Genomic DNA, 25433 nt, shown 5'->3' on the forward strand with positions numbered 1-25433 from the left:
AATGTCTGCTGCTAACACAGGTGGTGGGTTTCAATGCTATATAGGACACTGATAGTGCTGTAACTTGGTAGCTTGTGATAATGCTGTAACTTGGTAGCTTGTTATGATGCTGTGCAGGTTTACCAGTAGATAATGGTGTCCTGACTCATATTAACAGGTTTAAAAGGCTATGCTGGAATATGATGATGGTGGTGGGTTGATTGCCTCTCTCTGGTGATGGGATGTTTATGATGTAGCAGAGCAGCACCTGGCTTCCTCCTCCTCTCAGAAGCTTCTCTGTTCCCAACAAGCCATCTGAAAGTCCCTCAGGCACTGAGGAGATGAGGGGAGGTCAGGTGTTCTGTTGAAGAACCACTCAAATATCAGGGCTGTTGGAGTTAGACAAGACCTGACTGTGTAGTTTCCAGTCAGGGGTCAAGTCATGGAGTCTTCTAGTCTGACAGGGAGGAAAGAGGCCTCTGACAGTGTACAGGATCCATTAAGACACAGCATCCTTGTGCATTGATTTGATACCCACCATTCCTCATGAAATGAACAGTAAGTTATGTGTGTAGAGGGTGTGGATTCTAACTAGGAAGCATGACTTGTCTGTTATGTCTGCCCAGGAGAACTTGTCAGGTACATGGGTGTGTTTGTTGGGCTAGCTAGACCGTCTTTTTATTACACTGTAAACTCAGGAGATTTTAAATGGGATTCCAAGGGGAACTTGTGGCTGTTTGAGCCATAAGGGTCCATTTATTGTCTGCAGTAGATCCTGCTCTCAAACCACCTGGGACTTGACATCTGAGAGTGGCCGAGCTCTCCTGCTCCACTCCCTCTGTGTATTTTTGTTCACCACATCCTCCCAGATGGGGAAGTCAGGTGATGTGCAGATCTGGACCAGTCACCCTGCCCTCCCTGCCCTCCTCATGGGAGGCGGCCTGGGTTGTGTCCGCGGTGCAGCCCTGCTGCAGGTCTCCGTGCATGGCTGCATTCCTCCATGACTAGTTAAACACTCTGACTGACTGCTGTGTGCTCTGAAGGCTCTCTGGTAGGCAGTGGGGAATAGGGCTCCTCACTAATATATGCAGCTCTCTGTTGAACAAAAGGAATGGGCTATGTGCTCTTGTCAGTGAAGCTGGGGTTTTCTGTTTCTTTTTCTCTCTCTCTCAGCAGAGAGACTTAATCATTTCACTTTGTGCTTTAAAGCTGTGTTTTTTCTTTCTTTTCTATCCTGATTCTTTTCTACCAGGAGACGTTTCATGAACAAAGCCGCCTGATTTATCCCGAGTGTCAATGTTGAGTGTGATACCTGTTAAAGTCATTGGCCGAGATCGCAAATAAACCTCTTGTCGTTTATTTTGACAATGAGACTATTTAAGGCTTCTTAATGCTCTCAGTGACATCTCTTCGCTTTCCTGCCCTTGCTGCTCTCCCTCATTCTCCCTCTCGCCCTCCCTTCCCTCCCCTCCCTCTCCACCCTCCCTCCCTCCCCCTCCCACCGTCCCTCCCTCCCTAACAGCAGTTGGCAAGGAAGGACAGTCAGAACAGTTCCCAGCACAGTGTGTCCAGCCACCGGAGCACAAGCCACACCGACTCTCCTGTCCACCCCTCCCTGCCCGCGGCCCACAGCGAGGGCTCCGCGCCGCCCGCCCCCTCCCAGGCCCTTCCCGGGCTGCCAACCCAAGACATCCCTGCCGACGGCACCATCCAGAGGAAACCAGACCCCTTCAAGATCTGGGCCCAGTCCAGGAGCATGTATGAAAGTAGGCGTAAGTATTATATATTTGGTGGCAAGGGGTGCATGAGGTGTGGCCCGTGGGCTCCCCCTATCCTGGATGCCTGACGACTGCGGTCTGGATGAAGGCTAACCTGCATGTATGTAAGTGTGGTCTACCTCCAGAGAAGCAGCTGTTGTTTTAACACCACTCACTCCCCTCTCACCTCTCACTGCTGCCAGCTGCTCCTAAGAGCTTGTTGTTGTTTTTGGGGGTGGGGGTGGGGGGGGGTTGGCTTGCATGTGGGACGATCTGCCGTAGCACTTTATTTGAGAAGCTACGACTGGGAGTAGAACAAGAGATTTGATTAGCTTAGCCTGGTAACTATCCCCACGTTCCTCAAAGCTGCCAGCAGTACTGCCACTGCTACTAACACTAAGGCCCAATTACCGCTCATGCAGTCATTAACACGCTTACGAGATCCCCTGCTCCTCAGAATCACAAATGGCTGTGTAATTGGCCAGGACGATGGAGGACAAAGTATCCAATAAATTCCTCATTGTGTGCTGAGTCTCAAAGGTGGGAGGCTGGCGTGGGGTGAGGTGTGTGTGTGAGGGGGGGTGGACTAGCCTCCCAATTAACAGGAATATCCCTCAGCTCCACTGTCAAGTGCGGCCGTCTGAGGACAAGAAAGATGATGAGAGGCTTTTCCAGGGTTGAGAGACTTCAGCCTGTAATCATGTCTGTGGTGCCCTGGTCCTCTTCAGATCTTCCATGATTTAGGAGCCTTCAAGGAGGGGTGGGGGAGCAATGGCTGTCAGCACCCCCGTCGGAGCTGAAAACCTCCTTTTTGTGAGGAAAGTATAGGTTAGAAGATCGGAAAGGAACAAGGAAGGGGAAAAGGGAGGTGAAGAGAGAGAGGGAGAGAGAGAGGGGAAAGAGGAGAGAGAGAAAGGTTTTTCAGATAGATTTAGGTTTTACAACAAACTCGTACATCCCTGTCCCGAGGAGATGAAGGCATGACTGGGTTTTGAGCCCTGTCTGCCTCTGTTTGTTAGTCACTGCTCAGAGAGCGAGGGAGGGAGGGGTTGAGGAGGGGAGGAGGAGGAGAGGGAGGACAGGATGTGGGCAGATAAAAGGGCAGTGTGTGACAAGCGTAACTTGGCAGTTACACCGCAGCTTGGGCTGTGTTAAGTGTTGAGACCACCAGCAGACCTGACAATATATTTGAAATGTTATTGCCACTTCCCCCACTTTCTTTTTCGTATAAACAAATCCATCCTTTTTTGTTTTGTAAGTGTAAAACAGTCTTGCCTCAGCTGCTTGGTCCGAGTTAGCCAGACCCTAAACGTCATGGATACGTTCAGATCAGTAGTGTTTGGAGCTGAGGTCATTTATAGATTTGATCCTGTAACCCATCACTGTCCTCCCAGGGTTAGTCCTGAGAAGGCCAGGCTGCTGCAGTTAGCCTGTGACCTGCTAGCCTTTCCTCCCAGGGTTAGTCCTGAGAAGGCCAGGCTGCTGCAGTTAGCCTGTGACCTGCTAGCCTTTCCTCCCAGGGTTAGTCCTGAGAAGGCCAGGCTGCTGCAGTTAGCCTGTGACCTGCTAGCCTTTCCTCCCAGGGTTAGTCCTGAGAAGGCCAGGCTGCTGCAGTTAGCCTGTGACCTGCTAGCCTTTCCTCCCAGGGTTAGTCCTGAGAAGGCCAGGCTGCTGCAGTTAGCCTGTGACCTGCTAGCCTTTCCTCCCAGGGTTAGTCCTGAGAAGGCCAGGCTGCTGCAGTTAGCCTGTGACCTGCTAGCCTTTCCTCCCAGGGTTAGTCCTGAGAAGGCCAGGCTGCTGTAGTTAGCCTGTGACCTGCTAGCCTTTCCTCCCAGGGTTAGTCCTGAGAAGGCCAGGCTGCTGCAGTTAGCCTGTGACCTGCTAGCCTTTCCTCCCAGGGTTAGTCCTGAGAAGGTCAGGCTGCTGTAGTTAGCCTGTGACCTGCTAGCCTTTCCTCCCAGGGTTAGTCCTGAGAAGGTCAGGCTGCTGCAGTTAGCCTGTGACCTGCTAGCCTGTCCACTAGCCAGAGGTAATGCTGGAGACTGGAGCACCAGCCCTGTCCTCTTCCTGGACTACTGAGGATGGAGTCATATTCCTCCTCCTCCTCCTCCACCTGCTGGGCCTGATGGCTTCAGGAGGTCTGAGCAGCTTTACAGGCTGTCCACGGAGTCTGAGCCCAGGATCACACACATCTTAACTCTGGCAGACAGCCTGAATACACACTCCAGACATGCCCTCCAAACACACTCGAGTCAAGCTTTCTTTTCTTATTATCTCTCTCTCTCTCTCTCTCTCTCTCTCTCTCTCTCTCACACACAAAATTGAAGGCTGTGGCTTGAAGCTCTCTCCCTGACCACCTCTGGTGCTACATGAACCATGAGCTGTCAGTCTGTGGTGCACCAGTTCTTAGCAACATGGGGTCGTTCTGACAGCTGGCCCTCCACCCCCCCCCCCTCCGCAGCCCCCCGGCCCCCCGCCTCAGATCCCCCTGACAGGGCTGTAGGAGCAGACCCCCCAAAGAGCCCTCCTGTTGATAAAACCAGCGGTTATACAGTTGTTGCCTCGTCCACAGGCTAATGGGATGAGAAATCCTTCATTAGTCTGCTCTGTTTCCGGGAGCCTCACTTCAACAGTGACGCGACACACACACACACCTCCACAACACCACTGCTGCTGAAACATCCAACAGGAATTTGTGCATATTTTTGTGGAATAACTAGGCAGCCTGCAGGCTTCAGAGAAGCTTTTTGGACCAGTCTTATGATGGCTTATATAATGCCTGTACCTGGGGATAGGTCGACTACCAGAGAGACCACCCCCTTCCTTTGATGGGAGCTGATGTTTACTCATGCCTCCAGATCTGTCCCCCCGTAGGGAATAGTGCAGTGGGGGATTTTACATAACACATTGGTAGAGCCCCCCTCCCCCCCACACACACACCCACATGCATACATATACATTCAACTTTTGACGCCTCCCAATGAGGCGGTCCTACTGATTGGTTGGTGTGATTGTGCAGGTGGTGTAGTCGTGTTTGTGATTGGCTGTGTGGTTTCAGTGCCAGACTTCCAGGAGCAGGACATCTTCCTGTGGAGGAAGGATACAGGCTTCGGCTTCAGGATCCTGGGAGGCAACGAGCCAGGAGAACCGGTGAGTCAGCTCCACACATCCCATAAACTTGCATGCACACTCATGTTCATGTACTCTTAGATTGATAGAATCCTCTGTACATGGAGAATTCTTTTTATAGCATTAAACCCAACCAACCGGTACGTGTTAACCCAATGGGTCATGCAGTACAGGTAAATGTGATGAAATTGTATAGACTTCCCCTGTAAATCACATCACTTCTAATCTTACAGTTAGGTTCGGGGCTCACATTGTTTTCCATTGGTTGTGTTTTTATGTCTATGGAATAGCTGGTTCAGAGCTAGTTGTTTGGAGCCAGACGAATCTGGAGGCTTCAGTTCTTTAGCTGCGCCACACCTTCCAGCATCCACTTCATGTCACCTCAATCAGACACAAGATATACAGCACCTCTCTCCGCTTCTCCTCTCCTCTCGAAAGCTGCCAAGTGTTTGTTCTCAAGCACTGGTCAGGAGGAGGAGAATAATGACTCATCAGAGATTTGGACCTGCCAACGGAGCCAGCTGGAGAGAGAGAAAAAAGAAAGAGGGAAAGAGACTGAGAGGAAGGAGACCGGTTTATAGCCTGACTAGCAGGATCCTCCCAAGGTTTAGTGCAGCTGTAAATTCTGGGAAGTAGACGTCAGAGATCAGCTGACTGGGGGGTGGGGGGTGGAACACTCATGTCCAGACACACCAGTGTAGGAGACACCATCGTGTGGAAACTGGGTCTGGTCAGGAGAGACAGGGGCCGACACAATTCCATTAGCACCCTATTCGCCATGACTCCACTGTCAACCTTGGTTCTCCAGCCAAATCTCCCCAGAGGCCCACTGAGGGCGGGGGTCACATGTGCGCGTGCGTCATCCAACCCCATCCCCTAACCCTTCCGTGTTGTGTTTGTTAGATCTACATCGGGCACATAGTGAAGTACGGCGCAGCGGACGAGGACGGCCGCCTGCGCTCGGGCGACGAGCTCACCTGTGTGGACGGCACGGCCGTGGTGGGCAAGTCTCACCAGCTGGTGGTGCAGCTGATGCAGCAGGCCGCCAAGCAGGGCCACGTCAACCTGACTGTGCGCCGCAAGACGGGCTACGCAGGTGAGGCCGGGGTCACCGCACACCACACATGCTGCCTGTTGTGTCCCGTAGTCATGCTGACATGCTGCGCTGGTTCACGCCACATTAGAATGTCTTCGGTCAGCTTCGGTGTGTCGGTGTTTGCTCTGTTTAGCTGTTCCGTGTACTCAGCTGTGCGGATTCAGTTCCGTTATGTACTGTTCAGTAATTCAGTAGTTTTGTATTCAGAAGTTCGGCACTGCTGTATTCAGCTCTGTCATGTTCAGTAGCTACGTGTTGAGGACCTGTGTACTCTGGAGTGTTGAGAGCTGCTGTCTGCCTTCCCTGCCCAGAGCTCAATCTGTCTTCATCAGAGCCCATCAGCGGCCCAGGGCCCCGGGGCCTCAGGGCCCCAGGGCCTCAGGGCCTCAGGGCCCCAGGGCCCAGATGATAGGAGGGTCACCCTCCTGCTCTTTAACAGTCTGGGGGTGCGCCGGAAACGTTTGTCAGAGCCGGCGAACGCAGCCCCACCCAGCCCCTGCTCTGCCCTTCAGCAGGATAAATAAGGTCCCATAAATATGACGGAGAGGGCGTCCAACCTTCTGCCTGATGAAAAAGCCCAGAATGAGAACAGAGGGGCCGCCAGGCACCAAGGAATATGAGGCGTGTGTCCTCCGCCACCACACAGAAAATGAAACGGAAGCATTTGGTCCGTGATGCAAAACGCCAGCCCTTCCTTTAGATGTTGTGGAGGGAAATAGATCAAAGGTGGGTGGGTAGAGGACTGTATTCCCCCCAGGCGGCTTCCTCTCATCTGTGGGATCATTACGACTGCAGAAAGGCAAGCCACGGAGCTGGTGTCCAGCCTGATTAAGGATATGTTTTATTTTAGAGTGAGGAAATGCATCCCTGTACATGTCGTCGTTAAACGCACGGGAGAGACTGACGATATTGTTCTCATCATCCCCATTCATCCTCTCTTTTCATCTCTTCCATTCCTCCAACATATCCAATCATCCCCTGCTCCCTGTATGGACCCTATCCCACCTCTTTCATCTTCTCCTCCTCCCCTCCTCCCACAGCGTCTAAAGGCGACGGCGAGGTGCCCCCGTCCCCGGCCTCCTCCCACCACAGCAGCACGCAGGCCCCCTCCCTGACGGAGGAGAAGCGGACCCCCCAGGGCAGCCAGAACTCCCTCAACACCGTGAGCTCCGGCAGCGGCTCCACCAGCGGCATCGGCAGCGGAGGGGGGGGCGGGGGTGGGGTGCCTGCGGTCAACACCGCCCTGCAGCCCTACGACGTGGAGATCCGGCGCGGCGAGAACGAGGGCTTCGGCTTCGTCATCGTGTCCTCTGTGTCCAGGCCCGAGGCGGGGACCACGTTCGGTGAGACCCTGCCTCCCGCGCCAGGTCACTCAGCAAGGCTAGGTCACTCAGCTAGGCTAGGTCACTCAGCAAGGCTAGGTCACTCAGCTAGGCTAGGTCACTCAGCAAGGCTAGGTCACTCAGCTAGGCTAGGTCACTCAGCTAGGCTAGGTCACTCAGCTAGGCTAGGTCACTCAGCAAGGCTAGGTCACTCAGCTAGGCTAGGTCACTCAGCTAGGCTAGGTCACTCAGCTAGGCCAGGTCACTCAGCTAGGCTAGGTCACTCAGCAAGGCTAAGTCAGATGAGATCCTGCCTCCCTGCGCCAGCTCAATCAGCAAGGCTAGGTCAGTGTCATGCTCACATACAGGACTGGACTGCATTCAGAGACACCTTCTGTTCTGGATTCTGTAGCCATCGCTGACAGACTTCCTTAACTACCCTTATTTATACAACCACCCCCCAAAAAAATCTCTTCTGTATTGTACACAGTCACAAATCTACTTCTGAGCCTGATAGTTATTTATGCCTCTTTAGATCAATAAGATTTGTATCCATCCTCAGTGGGAGTGGTGCTCTCTCTCTCCTCTCTCTCTTTCTTCCCTCTCTCAGGCAGAGAGAGACACTTAAAGCCTTTCTCCAGCAGCTGTAAAATTCATAGCAGCCTTTCATAATTGATCTCCAGTGAAAGTATATTGCATAACAGGCCTGTATAATTCAGCTGCACTTAAATGGCTCTGATGAGCATCTTGTCACTGTGCTGACGATGTCTCAATGATGGTGAAGTGTACCAGGGAAGGGAAATTAGTAGTGTGAGATTGGCATAGTGTATCCAAGTATAGGTATTCATAACCACGTAACTAAGATCAGACAGTCCTGGACATATTTCTAACCTAGTAAAATGTTGATAGAATACCTGGAACTGTATTCATTTGTCTTCAACTGCTACCCTCGCACATCCACACACAGTTTGAGAATGATGTCACTCATGCATGTCCTTTGTTCTGGTGTGTGTTCTGTGCCACGTGCTCTCTGCTCCCTTCCTGCTGGCTGAACGCTGACGGCCTCGGGGCCAGGTCTCTCAGGCCAGTCCCAGGCTTCTTGCAGGCCTAGCATTTCCTTCACTATGTTCGTCTGCCTATGGGTGTGGGGCTGCTGATAACGGGTTTACACTGCTTAACTTGAATTTGCAGCCAACAAGCTAGCAAAGCCCCCTTTTTCACCGAAAACTGTTGACAAATCCTCATAGCGCTCGCGGCGCTACCCCTCCGTATCAAAGATGGTCATAAAAGTAGCATCGTCATGAATTAAGTTTTCATTATCCAGCGGCTCCGTAGCCAAGCTACGCCCACTGTCTGCTACTGTAGCTGGCTAGCAGCTAGCTGCTAGCTGCCAGCGAGCCGTCATCCCTCTCTCAATCCTCTCCGTCTCTGCCAGCTCGTCAAACACTTCCTGCTGCAGTGAAAACCAACTGCAGCCTGTGGCCTCTTCTGAGGCCTTTCTTCCACAGCTCGGTGGGCTTCAGCTCTCACACAGCTCATAGGGACGCGAGTGACAGCAGAGGATGTGACAGAAAGGGCTTTGTGCTGGAATGAGAGGAGGAGGAAGGGAAACAGATAGAAAGAAAGGGATGGAGATATTGAGAGCGATGCGCGCTCCATTTCTTCCTTAATGACAGGCTGTGTAGAAATGTGTGTAGATGGAGAAAGAGAGGGCAAAGGGAAACGCCTGCTGACGTGTTTGTTAGTTATCCAGGCTGGAGCAGGTGTCTGTACTATGAGAGCCAACTCTGTCATCGGCTCCTCACTATTAGGAGTTGGTTGCATGAAATTCACGAAAGCAAATAGAATAATGAATCAAGTTTGGGCAGGAATTGGAGCTGGATTAGCGAAGGATGTTGCTGAAGAGAGAGAGAGAGACAGGGAGAGGGAGGGGGAGAGGGGGAGAAGGGGAGGTGGGGAGGGGGAATGAGAGGGAGAATGTCAGTAATACATTTAAAAATGTAGTTTGATCTTTCTCACTTTAGAAAAGTGGATTTTAAGTGAAAGGAGGGACTAGAGAAGCTTATTTCTGCAGAATTTACCATCCTAATTTCCCTTTCGTTCCCAATCAACGCTTTACATTTTATGGGCAGCAAACATTTTATTGGGAAACCTTTACTGGCAGTTGGTGACTTGGTTTAATTAACGCTTCCACTTCTGTCCCTCTCTTTCCTCCTTCTCTTCCCCTCTTTTCACCCTTTCCTAAAATCACACCTTTCCTCAACCACTGTAACACCACAACACACACTGAATCGCACAAAATGCGACTTGTTGCTGGGGGAAAAAAGCTGGAAATGCATGTGTGGCCATGCCCCATAAAATAGGGCGCATCATCGAGGGGAGCCCGGCAGACCGCTGTGGGAAGCTGAAGGTGGGAGACCGCATCCTGGCTGTCAACAGCTGCTCCATCACCAACAAGTCCCACTCAGACATCGTCAACCTCATCAAGGAGGCCGGCAACACCGTCACGCTGAGGATCATCCCTGGAGACGGTGAGTGGAAGAGCACGGCTCTACAGCCTCATCCTCATCCCCAGGCCTCATCCACAGGCCTCATCCTCATCTGGCCTGACATTCATCCACACAGCATGCACTCACTATTGTCAAGTTTGGGGTTTGTTTGACATTTGTAACGAGCGCATGTACAGAAACCATGGATGTGTTTGTCCTGCTGCTCTTGGCGGTTCTCCTAGCAGTCTAACCTCCATTTTAACAAATGAAGCGCAGGTATAGCACAGGGGGTGTTGGTGGATTCCGCGCGCCCTGCGCGTTCCCGTGTTGGGGTTATGTAAACGCTGTGCTTGGGGATGTGACTTGAATAGAACACCCCCGCCATGTCAACAGAGCTGCTCCTCAAGATGAGAGGAAACTTCTCTGCATCCGTGCATCTCACATCCCTCCCAAACATGCAAGAGTACTTCAGCTGTCAGAGGACTGCAGAGACAGACAGACAGAGAGAGAGAGAGATTGTGTGTGTATGTCTGTTTGGGTAAAGTAGTTGTTTGTGTGTTGTGCTGCTCTGACAGATTAGCCTATCATGGTACATAAATGATGTTTAATTAAGTGGTGGTGGGAGTGGGGGAGGACACAGTGATGGAGCCAGTGGAAGCAATCCTCTTTTGTCATCCTGCATGTTAGGGAAATTGGAGCTATTTGTCCACAGTTGCCTTTTCTTGGCTTGTTTTCCACGGATGAAAGCCTTTCTGTGAAGCAGCTGATGAGAACACAGAGCTGAAATTGTTTTGCCAAGAAGACAGGAATGGAGGGAGGTGTGTTTTTAAGTGTTAGTGTTAGAGGACTAGGAGGGGTAGTGTCTGTTTCTGGCTTGTGTGGGTGTCTCATCCGCACGCAGGTGTGTGTGCACATCTGGTTAAAGCTTCCCCTTAAGTTTGTGTGTGGGTGTTTTCATGTCACATCTCTTTCTGCATCCGTGTGCGTGTGTGTGTGTGTATGTGCGTGTGATGTCTGTGTGTGTGTGCGTGATGTGTGTGTGCGTGTGATGTGTGTGTATGTGTGAATATGCCAGTCTGTGTGGAGATCCAGGGCCAGGTTGCCTCCTGTTGTTGAGTGCAGATCTCTGGGGGATGCGTGTAGTAGGGGGGTGAGAGTAAGCCTGGCTCCTCCACCACAGGAAATGGAAGCAGCTCTGTTTCCTGATACAGCACATTACACCTAATGCTTCACTTAAGGCCCCACGCTCGGCTTAGAGTTTCATCAGGAACGAACCACACCTCATTTGGTGCCTCGGTTGTCAATGTTGTTGGTATATAACGGCACAGGGTGAACTCCTGTTACTCCCTTACAGTCTCCCCTGTGTGCCTCCCTCTTCATTCTTCATGTAGATTGCCCCCCCCCCCCCCCCCCCACCCCGCCTCTCCACGTCATGCGCTGGTGCACGGCCGGGGCGAGAGAGCGATTAGGCAGACGGCTCAGTGCTTTTCTGTGTGCCCTGAATGTTTCAAGAGGGACAAAAAAAAAACATCATGGCAGCGGAGTGTAAGCAGGGAGGGAGAACAGCCTGGAGAGAGGGATAAGGTCGGGGAGAGAGGGATGAGGTCGGGGAGAGGGGGATGAGGTCGGGGAGAGGGGGATGAGGTCGGGGAGAGGGGGATGAGGTCGGGGAGAGGGGGATGAGGTCGAGGAGAGGGGGATGAGGTCGAGGAGAGGGGGATGAGGTCGAGGAGAGGGGGATGAGGTCGAGGAGAGGGGGGTGAGGTCGAGGAGAGGGGGGTGAGGTTGAGGAGAGGGGGATGAGGTCGGGGAGAGGGGGATGAGGTCGAGGAGAGGGGGATGAGGTCGAGGAGAGGGGGATGAGGTCGAGGAGAGGGGGATGAGGTTGAGGAGAGGGGGATGAGGTTGAGGAGAGGGGGATGAGGTTAGGGAGAGGGGGATGAGGTTAGGGAGAGGGGGATGAGGTTAGGGAGAGGGGGGTGAGGTTAGGGAGAGGGGGATGAGGTTGAGGAGAGGGGGGTGAGGCTGAGGAGAGGGGGATGAGGTTAGGGAGAGGAGGATGAGGTTAGGGAGAGGAGGATGAGGTTGAGGAGAGGGGGATGAGGGAGAGGAGGTTGAGGAGAGGAGGATGAGGTTGAGGAGAGGGGGAGGGTGGATGGTAAAGACATGGACAGGGCTGTGGTTGGAGGGGGTGGGAATGAAAGAGGGTAGAGGGAGGTATGGAAGCACATCAGAGAGGGAGGGAGCGCTAGGGGGCATGAAGTGAGGGGACATGGGGGGAGGGCTGCAGTACACAGAGCCTGCTTCACAGCTGACACCAACAGAGGAAATGAACCAGGGTCTATTTTAAGGCTTTGGGATGCATCGGCCAGGCACACATCAAACCCTAGGTCTGCAGCAGCACATCCCAGCGGGCCCGAATCAAACCCACCCGGCCCACAACGGCTGGCCCTGATTGGCCAGCCTGTTGTCTCGGAGCCGTGGACTGAATGGAGAGTTAAGCCAATGGGATCCAAGGAGACGAGCGGGGGAGTGATGGATAGATGAAGGTGGGATTGACCGTGTGACTGTGAGGAGAATACTGAGCAGGGGCTGGGGGCCTTAGAGGAGAGGGGGCAGGGCAGGGGTGGAGGTGGAGATGAAAGATAGGAATGGTTGTTATGTAGCAGTCGTGGGTGTAGGTTTAGAGGAGTCTGTGAGGAGATGCTGGTGTAACTGCGCCGTTTCATGCCTGCTGCTGAGCATAATAGCTGCTGATTAAGGGACTAGTGGCTTAGTGGAGCTTGAGTCAGAGTGTTGTGATTACATAGAGGACTTCCAGTTATAGGACCTCGCCCCCACAAGGCCTGGGCTTTCATACCAGGACTGTGGTGTGGGTGGACTGTCCTGGTTCTGACCTGTTATTGTCCTGGTTCTGATCTGTTAATGTCCTGGTTCTGACCTGTTATTGTCCTGTTTCTGATCTGTTAATGTCCTGGTTCTGACCTGTTATTGTCCTGTTTCTGATCTGTTAATGTCCTGGTTCTGACCTGTTATTGTCCTGTTTCTGATCTGTTAATGTCCTGGTTCTGACCTGTTATTGTCCTGTTTCTGATCTGTTAATGTCCTGGTTCTGACCTGTTGTTGTCCTGGTGCTCATAGCTCTGTGTGCTGTCCTCCTGTAGCCTGGCTGACCTCTCCCCTCTCTCTCCTCCTGGCAGAGTCCTCCAACGCATCCCTGCTCACCAACGCTGAGAAGATCGCCACCATCACCACCACTCACACGGCCCAGCAACAGGCAGCACCCGAGGCTAGGTGAGAGGCATGCTGGGACATGGAGTCATACGTGGATGTTGTAGTCCCACCGGACGAGCCAAGAGGATGTGATCAGTATCTAACTAGAAAGTCCATTTGTCTGTCTCCTTCCAGAAACAACACCAAACCAAAACAGGAGTCGTTTGAGTTCAAGGCCCCACAAGCCCCTCCTCCCCCGGCCCCGACACAACCTCCAGCTCAGGTACGGGACTCTTCCTACTCTCCACCCACCCTCCCGTCAACAAAGTCAGTACATCCATTCAGTATCTGTCAGTGCAGTGATGGTGTCACTCAAGAACCTCTGTATGTCTGAGGTCCGTTTGCGAGACATGACATTTACTTAGGAGGTAATGTACTGGACTGGACTGTACAAGGAGATGTCGGTTGGAGGGCAGGATGATGGCATCATGACAGTATTGATCCAGATCTGATAGAGGATGCTAGGACTGTGTCCTTGTGGTGACTGTGTCTCACTCTGGTGTCTCACTCTGGTGTCTCACTCTGTGTGTCTCACTCTGTGTGTCTCACTCTGTGTGTCTCACTCTGGTGTCTCACTCTGGTGTCTCACTCTGTGTGTCTCACTCTGGTGTCTCACTCTGTGTGTCTCACTCTGGTGTCTCACTCTGTGTGTCTCACTCTGGTGTCTCACTATGGTGTCTCACTCTGGTGTCTCACTCTGTGTGTCTCACTCTGTGTGTCTCACTCTGGTGTCTCACTCTGGTGTCTCACTCTGTGTGTCTCACTCTGGTGTCTCACTATGGTGTCTCACTCTGGTGTCTCACTCTGTGTGTCTCACTCTGGTGTCTCACTCTGTGTGTCTCACTCTGTGTGTCTCACTCTGGTGTCTCACTCTGGTGTCTCACTCTGTGTGTCTCACTCTGGTGTCTCACTCTGTGTGTCTCACTCTGGTGTTTCACTCTGTGTGTCTCACTCTGGTGTCTCACGCTGGTGTCTCACTCTGGTGTCTCACGCTGGTGTCTCACTCTGGTGTCTCACTCTGGTGTCTCACGCTGGTGTCTCACTCTGGTGTCTCACTCTGGTGTCTCACGCTGGTGTCTCACTCTGTCTGTAGACCCCCAGAGTTCACTACATCAATTATTCAACACGCACACATGCACAAAGAAGTTCAAAATAGGTGTGACTTACCTAAAGGTGGTGTTTGTCCCTCACTGAAATTCAAGCCCTCTCACAGACACATTTAGCCACCGCTGAACCACCAATGTGACCTTGGTGTGTGTGTGTGTATGTGTGTATGTGCGTGCCTGTGTGTGTGTGTGTGTGTGTGTGTGTGCGTGTGTGTCTGCCTCAGGACGCTGAGCTGTACTCCGTGGACCTGGAGCGTGACAACAAAGGGTTTGGCTTCAGCCTGCGAGGCGGCCGTGAGTACAACATGGACCTGTACGTCCTGAGACTGGCCGAGGACGGAGCCGCCGTCCGCAACGGCAACATGAGGGTACGTCCCCTCCCTCCCTCCTCCCCTCCCTCCACCCACACCAGCTCCCTCACTGGCCTAGCATCCAGACCCCCACCCAGCCCAACATGCCAAGGACGCGAGCCTGCGTTCTCCTGCTGTCAGTCGTCTGATTAGTGGAAGTGAGGGTCGCGTCTCCCCAGACACAAGGTTGGGTTCTGTCAGTGACCAGTCACTCCCACACTTCGACATCCCCTGTTGAGGCATCCTCTCATCAGTTTAAGTGATGATCTCAAAATTTACGTCAAATGTACGGGCATCTCCACAGAGTAGAGGCAGCGTGCTGGACGAGAGCTCGTCTCAGACAGGCTGGCCCACTGCTTCACCACACAGTCCCTCTACCCAGAGGAGAGCTGCAGGATGTAGGCTAATTGTTCTGTGAGTGTGTGTGTGTGCTGCAACTGCATGGTAATGTTTCCTTTATGCTCCTGAAGATGTCACATCAACATACAGTTTAACCTTTATGGTGATTAATTGCATGAAATCAATCTGCACACAAACACAACCAGGGGGCCCCTGAGAAATGTGAGGGCTAATTGATTATTCTTTTGACATGCTTGTGAGGTATGTAAATAAGATGTTTCGGAAAATTACTGCTTGTATCTGACAAGTAAGCTGTGATGTATGTCTCGTGTGTGTGTGTGTGTGTGTGTGTACTGCGCCCGGCCATGTTAGATTAGATATGAGGCCCAGGTTGTGTGAAGTGCAAAGTGTCAGTAGGAGACCCAGTTCTGTGGGAGTGAAATTCCCCTGATGGAGAGAGCTCTGACAGATAACTTGAGGCGTAGAGAATAAAGCAGCCTTGTGCCCTCCATGTCCTCCCCCTCTCTCTCTCTCTCTCTCCCTCTCTCTCTCTCCCTCTCTCCCTCTCCCTCTCCCTCTCTCTCTCTCTACACAGGCTGCACACAAACTGTTCTTTGACACCATTTTCCTTCTCATGAAATGCGGGTTTGAAAGAAATATTACCCTTGTTATTAGAGCTGTCCTTTTGAAAGATTTGTCCTTCCTCTTGCCTCCCTTGACTGTCCCGTCACCCCCTCATCACCACGGCCCCACTTTCAACCTGTCTGTCTTCCTGCCTCCTCCAACGCCTGTCTCACCTTCCCTGTGTCTGTGGACCCCTTCCCCCCCCCCCCCCCCCCCCCACTCCCTCTCTCTGCCTCACCAGGTCGGAGATGAAATCCTGGAGATCAATGGCGAGAGCACCAAGGGCATGAGGCACGCCCGTGCCATAGAACTGATCAAGAACGGTGGGCGGCGTGCCCACCTGGTCCTCAAGAGGGGAGATGGTTCGGTTCCGGAATATGGTGGGTCAATCTACGAAAACATTCCCTTCTCCCCCGTCTTCACCCCCTGAAGGCTCTGGGGGGAAACGGGCTTGGGGGTGGGGGGAGTTGTGGGTCCGGGGTACGAGGACTCCCTCCCCTCCTGGTGGGTCACCTCTGGCTGCCACTGTCACCTGGGTGTTTTGGTGCTCCCGCGGGTCCTGTCCTGTCTGCTGTCACCTGCTCTCAGCCGATGTCCCCCTATTGTCACCTTTCACCTTCTGGCTGGGGCATATTTACGGTAGCTTGGGAGCGGGGTTGCAAGGCATTCTGGGACTTTGGATTGTGAAGAGGGTTTGTACAATGCCACATAAAAAAAGAAACATTGACGCAGGAGGGAAAACAATACATAAAAGATTAATGTTTCATATTGTGAATCTATGTATTATTGAATCCTAACTGAATGCTATTTTTAGGGTTGGGGGTTAAGGAAAGGAAACACAATCTATTGCATCCTGTGATAATTGGGATACACTTGGCTTTGGTTGCATCTCCAAGCTTTGGGAAGTGGCGTAATGAGTATATTTATGATATTTATTGAAGGTGAATGTAAGCTACAGAGTTGTATGGTCTTAGGTCAAGACTTCATTCAAATGGAAGCGTTTCAAAGCTTTTACTACCATCTAACTCCGCTGTGTAGGACACAAATCAATGGAGTTATTAGCGCCTACTGTTAATGTCATTAGAAAAGTGACAGGGACTCCACCCAACCCTAGTCAGAACTCTATTCTGCCACTAATACATACGTTATGTACAGTAAGTAAAAGAAAGAAGCATTTTTACAAGTATTTTTGTTTTTGTACAGAGCCATGAACCAATCCACATATTAAATGAAAAAGTATATTGCTGCATGAGCTTGTCAGTGTAAATCTTTTTTTTTTTTTTTTATCTTCCATAATATTTATGGAATGTTTCATTTTTTGTATTGTATTGATCTGTTGATTGATAGTCACAAGTCATCTTAATGTGTATTTGTCTGGGGGATGTGCCCATCGGAAAGGTTTCATTCATATTGCGCCAAGAATGTGGTATGTTTTCCTGCACCAATATGACATCTCTGTGAGGTTGTATATTTTTTTACCATTTTTGTACTTTTTAGTTTACACCCTTTGACATGTTCGCTAGTGTTTCTTTTTTCTGTTGGCAATGTAAACTGCTTCATATGGTGTTTGGTGTTTGGTGTGCGTGTGCGCGTGTGGGTGTGTGTGCATCATGCTGTTTCCCTTTCGGGTGTAGGGTGTTCTGCTGTTTTGAGTGTGGATGCGTGTGTACTGTAGGTGCGTGCGTGTGTGTGTGTGTGTGGACCGTTGTGACCTGGGCTCCTGGACTTCCTCTGTAACTGTTGATTTCAGTTTCACTTAAGGGTTTGGGCAATTTCCTGGACTGTTTCTTTCTCTGAATGATGAAATGATCAAATAAACACTTTTTTCCAGTGAGAACAAAACACAGTCATTTCTTTCCTTCTGCTGGTGTGAGGATCTAAACCCTATGCTTTTCTCTTGTTTTCTCTTGTTTTCTTTATCTGTCTCCCTTGTTTGCACTGGGCTCTTCCTTCCCACAGGGGTGGTTGCTCCCCATCTGGCTGCATGTGTGAGAAATGACAAGATGGGAGAACCTTCTCTTTACCAATCGGGCCAAAATCAGACCACGGTAACTGTCCTGGCCTCTCTCTCTCCTTGCTATCTTCCTACCTCTCTCTCTCTCTCCATATGCTGTGGCCTCAACTCACCGTGCCGTGTTCTACTCCATGCATACAAATTCATCCACCCAGAATGCATTGCCAGTACCGCCGTCGCTATCGCTGCTTTTGTATCATGCTGACCAATCGGAATGGATTCATGCATCCCACCTTGACATGACAGCCCTCCTGGTACATCATGGCCATGTTTGAGATCTTCTTGTAAAAGCATTTTTTTGGTGAAAACCAATGTGAGATATCCGTTTTCATTGCAGTTCAGTTAGATTACTGTATTTTGAGTTTCATCTAAGGGGTCTTTTTTGTGCCTTTTATAGAGTTGCTTTTATAGAAATATATATTTTTTAACGACTAGTTCTGAAGGGTACGTTTTACAGCTTGTTGTTAGATGTTTTGTCTTTCATTTGTTTACTCTGAGCAGATCAGGTGAGATCATAATGTTAAAACTAAACCTTGCACTGCCTACACTCCACAGCTCTAAACATTATCCCAACACGCTCATACATTATAAAGCTCATTACTCTGCTCCCAGAACCCATTTGCAATTTTTTTATTTGCATTAAACATTTACCGAGCATGAGAGAGCATGAATTAGTCATGGCAGAACTGAATCATCTTCACCAACGCCAGCTGGGCCCGTAAGGCACCATGGGTGCAAACTTGCCATCCAGCTCCCCCTGTACAGAACCGTACCGGGCCAAGCTGGGGAACCGGAGAGATGTTTCTTGTAAGTAACGTCCTTAAGCTTTGGCTGCTCATCCATTTCCGCCTCGGCCTCGTAAGTTAAAGAGCTCTACTAATGCATCACCATCAGCTGTAGCTGTGAGAACTTTCTGACGTTAACATCTCTAGTGGTTTCATGTGTGTGATACTAACAGAGCATGGTCTAGTATGGTGTAGCCTCTCTGCCTGTATGTGTCTCACCCCCACCCCCTTCCCTCTATGTCATGTTGTCCCACCAGACGTCGGCGTCGACGGCACCGTCGACCCAGCCGCCAGGGTACAAAACACTTCGGAAGTAAGCGCCCAGCCCCCTGTTGAAAGCCAAGCCAACGCACCAACAGAGTCCAGCTACAAACCAGACCCCAAACAACCATCCCGCAGCAAAGAGACCAAGAAGGAGGACAAGGGCCACTTCCATCCCAAGAGCCGCCAGCGCTCCCCTGACAAGAGCAAGGGCAAGCGCAAGGGGGACAAGTCCAAAGGGGAGACGGGCGGGACCAAGCAGCCGAAAAAGAAGACAGAGAAAGGGAAGACGTCGAGCGGAGGCCAGCACCGCCGACACCGCTCCCCGGAGAAGGGCCGCAGTCGGGGGCGCAGCCGGGCCCGCAGCGCCGAGAACACCCTGGACAGCCGCCACGGGCAGGGGCACGGGTACGAGCGCTCCCCCGCCAGACGCCATCGTTCCCCCGGCAGACACCATCGCTCCCCTCAACGCCATCGCTCCCCTCAACGCCATCGCTCCCCTCAACGCCATCACTCTCCCCAGCGTCACCGCTCCCCCTACAGGTCTCCTCACCGTACCCGACACCAATCCCCTGCCCGGCCTCGCGCCCGCTCCTCAGACCCGTACCGCCAGCCCTCCCCGGAGCAGGGCCAGTGGAAGCCCAGCAGTGATGTGGCAGGAGCCCGGCCGCCAGGCCCCAAGCCCAGCTTCCTGTTAGAGGAGGAGAGCATTCTGCGGGAGTCCCCAGCCCTCGCCCGCCTCAACAGGGAGGTCCCACGGCTGGCTGAGCCTGGGGACAGCCGGCTTCTCAGGACCTCGTCCTTGGAGCGCTCCTACAGAGAAGACACCCTGCTGAGAGACCTGGCCCGCTCCACGAGAGATCCCTACGGAGAAAGATACCTGCCCCGGGTACACACTCCCGACTCGGACTCTGCCTACAAGCGGTACAGCTCGCTGCTGAGGGGAAGCTCGCCCACCAGGGACTCTCCCCCCGAGTCACGCTACCGAGGGCGGAGCCTGGGCAGGGACATCTCGCCAGTCGCAAGCTTGAGACGTGGCGGGGAGGAGGAGGGAGCGTCGAGGCTGAGGGAGTACTACAACACTCTGAGATCCAGTGGCGGGCGTTCGTCCAGGCCCACCCTCCCTGAGCCCCAGAGGAAGACCTACAAGGAGAGCCCCAAAGATCTGAGCATCTGATTGGACCTCCCCCAAAGATCTGAGCATCTGATTGGACCTCTGAGTCCCATACGTAATGCATCTTGGCTCATTCCATTCAGCTGGAAACACACACGGACCTTGGATTAACCTAACTTATTGATTATGACATACCTATGTTCCTTACCAGACAGCGAATATAAAACTACTTTTAACAGCTGAAGTAGGATCTATTTTTTTTCTGCTGGTTTTTATTGTTTTCGGGTTCTTTTTTGTTCCTGGGTAAAGCATTCTACACGTATCCGACTTTTACAGAAAATGTAAAACCATAAAAAAACTGATGTGCCTAACAGTTCTATTGAAGAGCGTTTTTAAGTTAAATTTTTGTTTGATAGAGGCGTTTCTCTGACACCTGATGACATGTATGTACTTTTCCACACAGAGCCCATGGAAGCACCTCAGTCACCTTGTCCTGTGACCGGTGCCAACACAGATGCTGTGCATGTCTTTACAGTTTCAATGTCTTCTATTATTTTGGGTTCTCTCTCTCTTTTTTCCTCTCTCCCCCAGTGCCACAGTTTTTTAGACATTTGACCAGACTATAGCACAAGCCTGCATTTGTTTGTATATTTTTTGACAGTTTGCAGTATGTGTACATTCAGAGGTGATCATTTTAAATAAATGAAGGGAAATTAAAAAGTTAAACTATGATGATGACAATGTTACAATAAAAAATAATATATTAAACAGATGAATTGTGAGTTTCTTGTTTATGATAAGCCATTCATGTAATTATCTTCAGGCTTTAGTCAAATAAAAAATGCTCCTTGGACCCCCCCTCATACTGTAATAAACTCATAATTATCCTATCCTATACAAAAATATACGCAGCACATTCGCCAGGAATCCTTTTTGACACAGACAATTTAGAATATTCATTATGGCCATGGGTGATCAGGAATGTCTCTATTCTCAGTCATGTCGACATCGCCAACTCCCTATCTCATCCATAACCACAACAAACAAACAAAAATAATTAATCTAAACTTGTTTTGTTTTTGTTTTTTTACTTTTATTGTTTGTTATTTCTTTTGGAAGATATTTGTTCAACTTTTCAAAGAAAAGAAAATGTAAAACCTTTTTTTTTCAAACCTTTTTTTGTCCCCCAAAAAATCTAAACCTTTTTTTCACACACTGTGAAAGGAGGAGAGAGAGATCATGCCACTAAATACAAATTAAAACTAAAGTAACGAGCCTGGCTTTAACATTTAACAAGTAGAAAGTACAGATATTTGTACTTTGATCAGGAATGTCTATATTCTCAGTCATGTCGACATCGCCAACTCCCTGTCTCATCCATAAAGCACTTCTTTAAAAAGTTTTATTCAAACATCACACAAAAATCATTTATTTTGTTTGTTTTACTTTTATCAAAAACTTTTTTAGAAAATGTTTTTTCAACCTTTTGAAACTAGCCTGACTTGAACATTTAACCCTTGTGTTATCTTCGGGTCATTGTGACCCACCGTCGTATTGCGACAACTTTCCCGCATACAAAATCAAAGTGAAGCATTTTCTTTTAACCGTTGGGCTGTCTCAGACCCCCCACATTGCAAAGGTTAAAAGAAAATTATATTTATTTGTTTTTGTATTGGGTAAAATTGGGTAAACACAACGATGGTTTTTATGAACTTATGGGTCATGTGACCCGAAGGCAGCCCAAGGGTTAAGAAGTAGAACGTACAGATATTTGTGTAAAAAATTTAAGGAATGAAAGTAAATCTGAAAAATCTACTTAAGTTCAGTAACAAAGTATTTGTACTTCATTACTTCCCATCTCTGGTCAGGTGACAGAGGAGAGGGCTAGCTGGAGTTCCTAGGTGACAGACAGGGATTCAGTCACACACAATTTTGAGGTCCAATCGTGTGATCACACTATAGACCAGGAGGTGGAACTCAAATGCTTATGAACTCAATTGGATAATCCGTGCCCTAGATGCAACCTGTATTATTCTTAATCCTGTGGGATGAACCAATGGGTCAAATAGTTTGCAGTCATATTTTTTTTAATAAATTGTAGGTCATATAGTCCACAGCGGGCGGTGGTCTGCTCCAATAAGAAGCACTACAGCAATGCAACAGTGTGGAGATAACTGACTAACTCTTCCTCTCCATCTCCCTCTCTTTTTCTCCCGGTCTCTCTACCTCCCTGTCAACAGTATCTCTCTATTAAACGTAGAATTCGAGACAGTTTTATTGCTTGCATGACCCAGTCATGATGAACAACCAATCACTGGTAAAAATATATCACCTCATCACCTAGACTGGTTCAGGTAATAAAATCATTAATAAGGACGTCACAGCTGCTTGGCGACAGACCCCCAATCAGGCATGCTTCGGCTCGGGGGCTTTCTGACCTTGAAGCCCCCTTTCTCTTGTTGTCATGGTAACACTGGAACGGGTTACATCCTGTCGACTGTAACCTGACGGGAACTGAGATGACAGCCATGTTCTTCCAGGCAGACTGCATGCTTGCCAGGAGGGCAGGGAAGTAATTTTTTTTTTTTATATATAATAGTTATTTTGGGCAAAATGTGTGTCAGCTTGCATTTCCAGTGGAGCACACACAATCAGATTATTTTCAGACACAAACAAAAAATATATAACCACTGAAATTGATATTCATGTTAAGTATTATTTCAGGTGATGATGAATGTTGAGAAGCTGCCTGGAGATTGGGATGCCAGGGCAGAACCCTCTGCCCTGCTGGCTGAGGGTGCCATGCTGGCACAGGCCAGCCAGCAGGGCAGAACCCTCTGCCCTGCTGGCTGAGGGTGCCATGCTGGCACAGGCCAGCCAGCAGGGCAGAACCCTCTGCCCTGCTGGCTGAGGGTGCCATGCTGGCACAGGCCAGCCAGCCCTCCAGGGAGGAGATACCAGGGATGGCAACAGTGTGTGAGTTTATAACCCCTGAAAGTACCTCTCTGTTAAGAGATGCTGTGTGCTCTGCTTATGAGTGCAGCTCCCTGGTTAGAGTTTTAAAAAGGGAACTCTGGTAATTAGCAGACATTCTTGGTCAGCGGAAAATAAGGGGTGTAATCAATAATACAGTCAGCACGACCAAATACTCATCAGGGTACATAGGTGTCACCTGTCTCGTTCTGTTAGTCGAAACATCTAATCTGGATCTAGATGTTATGCTATGATTTAATCCATACTAAAAACAAACTGTTCAGTAAGAATATGCCCTTGATAGATGTCCTCACCCTTCTGCCTTCATTTCACCAGAAATATTTTTTGGTTTGACGTCAAGTATAATATTGATACACGGCCTTGCTTCCAAAGGCAGAATGTTAAGTGTTAGTTTGGAACTGCACAAAGCAGAAATTGCTTTGTTTTGATTTGATGATGACAAGTTTACAGGAAAGGAAAAGCCTTCTTATGCAGTAGCCTTTTTTGCTTCAGAAATAGCTGCTGTTTTCTCTGCCATTGTCGTCTTGGGATTCCAACATCAATTAGGAATCACAGAGGGGGCTCTCTGCGTTTGGTTTAATGACAGTGCTGGGTACACTGTGGGTCCAGTTAGACCAGAGAACCAAGTATAAATTTTCTTTAGCACAACAGTGAGAAGGTACTCATCATATTATACTGTGGCAGAGAAAATTCAATTCTCAGTGGTCTGCTGCTAAAGAGTTAGAATTGAGTAGAGTTGGAAATTAAGTGCTGCAATTGATTGGATTAATACATTATATAAAATTACTGGAAGATTGACGTGTTACATTTTATCCATACTGTCTGCACAAAGTCCTCATGTGGGCACCGTGGATGCCACAGTGCCACCTTGTGGCCAGCGAAAGACAGAACAGATTCACTCTAGAGACGGCATCAATTGTTTGCCTTGAAGATTGCAAAACTGTTCTCAGTTTATGGCAGATATATGGCTTCCATCTAAGCTATATCTCCCAGCAGAAGCGAGGGGTTTGAATGATGCTTGAACAGCATCACATCTTCGTTCTCCCCCCTGTCTGTTAGAATGTGGATGGTTGCCTTGGCGTTGCCTGTTTTGACCCAAGGCCATTCCCGGGGAGTGACCCATCAGTCTATGTCACTGAGTGTCTGTGTAGAAGACACGGATCAATATCAGCTACAGGAGCTGTGTTCCTGTGAAGCCAAGGTCTAGTGCTTAGCTGCTCCTCGTTCTGGTTATTAATCCAGTCCTTCAAGACTGGAGAAAGCGCTGGGACGTGGATCAGATATGGGGGGATAGCGCCCTCTACTGTTGATGTCAGGTCGGGTTACAATCATTCAGCCGTCAAATTTGGCTGTCAGTGTGACTCACATAGTACTAGCAAACAGTGTGGCATAGATGAATTACAAGTGATTAAGGATTAAGAGCACAACATCCTTCCCATAATAGAAATATCCAGGGTTCAGTCTCTCTGGGTCCAAGGCTTACCCAGGGTTCAGTCCTTGTGCTGGTAGGAGTAGTCACATGCTACTGAAGTGTCTCTCCTTTACAGCCACTCATCCTCCAGCTCACTGCTCAGACTGTGGGTTCACTGACACCACTCTCTATCATTTAACATTGTTAAAATAACAAAAGATCTTTAGTGTTTTTCTCCCATTACCTCAGAGTGTTATCAGTGACAATGGTCTCAACCCACACTCTCAGAAGTGAACTTCAAACACCCATTTTCTCATTATGAAATATCTCTCACTGTGTTGGTGTTTGGGGAGGCCTAGTGGACTGATAAATGATTTGCAGACTGATGCATGTGTGTTGGGAGAAGAGGAGATGAGTAGAGACAAGGGGAAAGACTGTGGGAGAGGTTAGTGTTCACCACAGAAACAATATCGTTTTCTGTGTCTGTCCAGTTACATTTACTTTTTACATTTATGCATTTATCAGACACTTTTATCCAAAGTGACTTCCAAGAGAGAGCTTTACAAAAGTGCATAGGTCACTGATCATAACAACGAGGTAGCCCCAAACTTTTCAGGCAGCCAAAACATGAAGCATACATTATGAAAAATATAAAAACCAAATAACCCGGTCCAGTTCAATGAAGATTCTCCCACACCATCAAGGACCCTAGATCTGGGGAGGAACTGCACCTCTGCACTTAGCAGCACTCACACTACCAACATATATCAGCTCCAGAGAGGACCTATCCATCAACAGAGCCAGGGATATAGATAAACTGGTGGTAGACCCAATGAATCATAGAAAAGTGTGCTCTGGTAATGTGCTGAGCCAGCAGGCTGTGTATACAGTAAGCAGTGCACTTCTTGCCTCCTTATGCCTCACTGGATCAGCTCTGGTCCTTGTCTAGTTAACCAAGCTCAAGTATGTAGAGGCTGCTGGCCTTTGATTTGATATGTAGCGTTGTCAAAATGCAGTTAAAACTCCATTGTCTTAATGTACTTGTTAGTTCTCAGTTAATGACTGTGATGCCAACTCGATATTTTACTGCAAGCAGCTTTTGATTGCGTTGTTCTTGTCTAAATAGTCTAAAGGCCATGCACATAAAAGGGAGTGTTATACATTTACACACACACAAACACAGACATGGTGCCGAGTAGGCATGCTAATAAGCCTGTTGCTTGCCAAGGAAAACACACAACTTCGATATCCATCTGCTGTTTGACCTGACCGGCCGCCCTTAGCAGAAAGCAAAATAGAAATAACGAAGGATACATTTGTAATAAACATTCCGGCACAATGGCTTTTTGTACAGCGTGGTATTGTCAGCAGCTCAGATGTGGGGTGATGT

The 25433-nt window shown here is 49.6% G+C and overlaps 1 protein-coding gene across 5 annotated transcripts in view; it reads left to right on the forward strand.

The window, feature by feature from the left end:
• The window catches only part of magi1b (membrane associated guanylate kinase, WW and PDZ domain containing 1b), a 101079-nt gene extending 80669 nt beyond the window's left edge, over positions 1 to 20410 (forward strand). For 2 of the 5 annotated variants that reach the window (XM_067234923.1, XM_067234947.1), the window contains 10 exons: positions 1502 to 1751; positions 4795 to 4886; positions 5769 to 5961; positions 7002 to 7304; positions 9611 to 9814; positions 12973 to 13066; positions 13181 to 13268; positions 14376 to 14519; positions 15706 to 15844; positions 18521 to 20410. In XM_067234923.1, the coding sequence (XP_067091024.1) occupies positions 1502 to 1751; positions 4795 to 4886; positions 5769 to 5961; positions 7002 to 7304; positions 9611 to 9814; positions 12973 to 13066; positions 13181 to 13268; positions 14376 to 14519; positions 15706 to 15844; positions 18521 to 19701 (2688 nt within the window). In that variant the 3' untranslated portion in view covers positions 19702 to 20410. Of the gene's footprint in view, positions 1 to 1501; positions 1752 to 4794; positions 4887 to 5768; positions 5962 to 7001; positions 7305 to 9610; positions 9815 to 12972; positions 13067 to 13180; positions 13269 to 14375; positions 14520 to 15705; positions 17513 to 18520 lie in introns of all 5 variants that reach the window. The other 3 variants (XR_010876582.1, XM_067234939.1, XM_067234933.1) reach the window with 3 other exon arrangements.
• Positions 20411 to 25433: the final 5023 nt, after the last annotated feature.

Source organism: Osmerus mordax, chromosome 1, assembly GCF_038355195.1.
Source record: "Osmerus mordax isolate fOsmMor3 chromosome 1, fOsmMor3.pri, whole genome shotgun sequence".
Lineage (NCBI taxonomy): Eukaryota > Metazoa > Chordata > Actinopteri > Osmeriformes > Osmeridae > Osmerus > Osmerus mordax.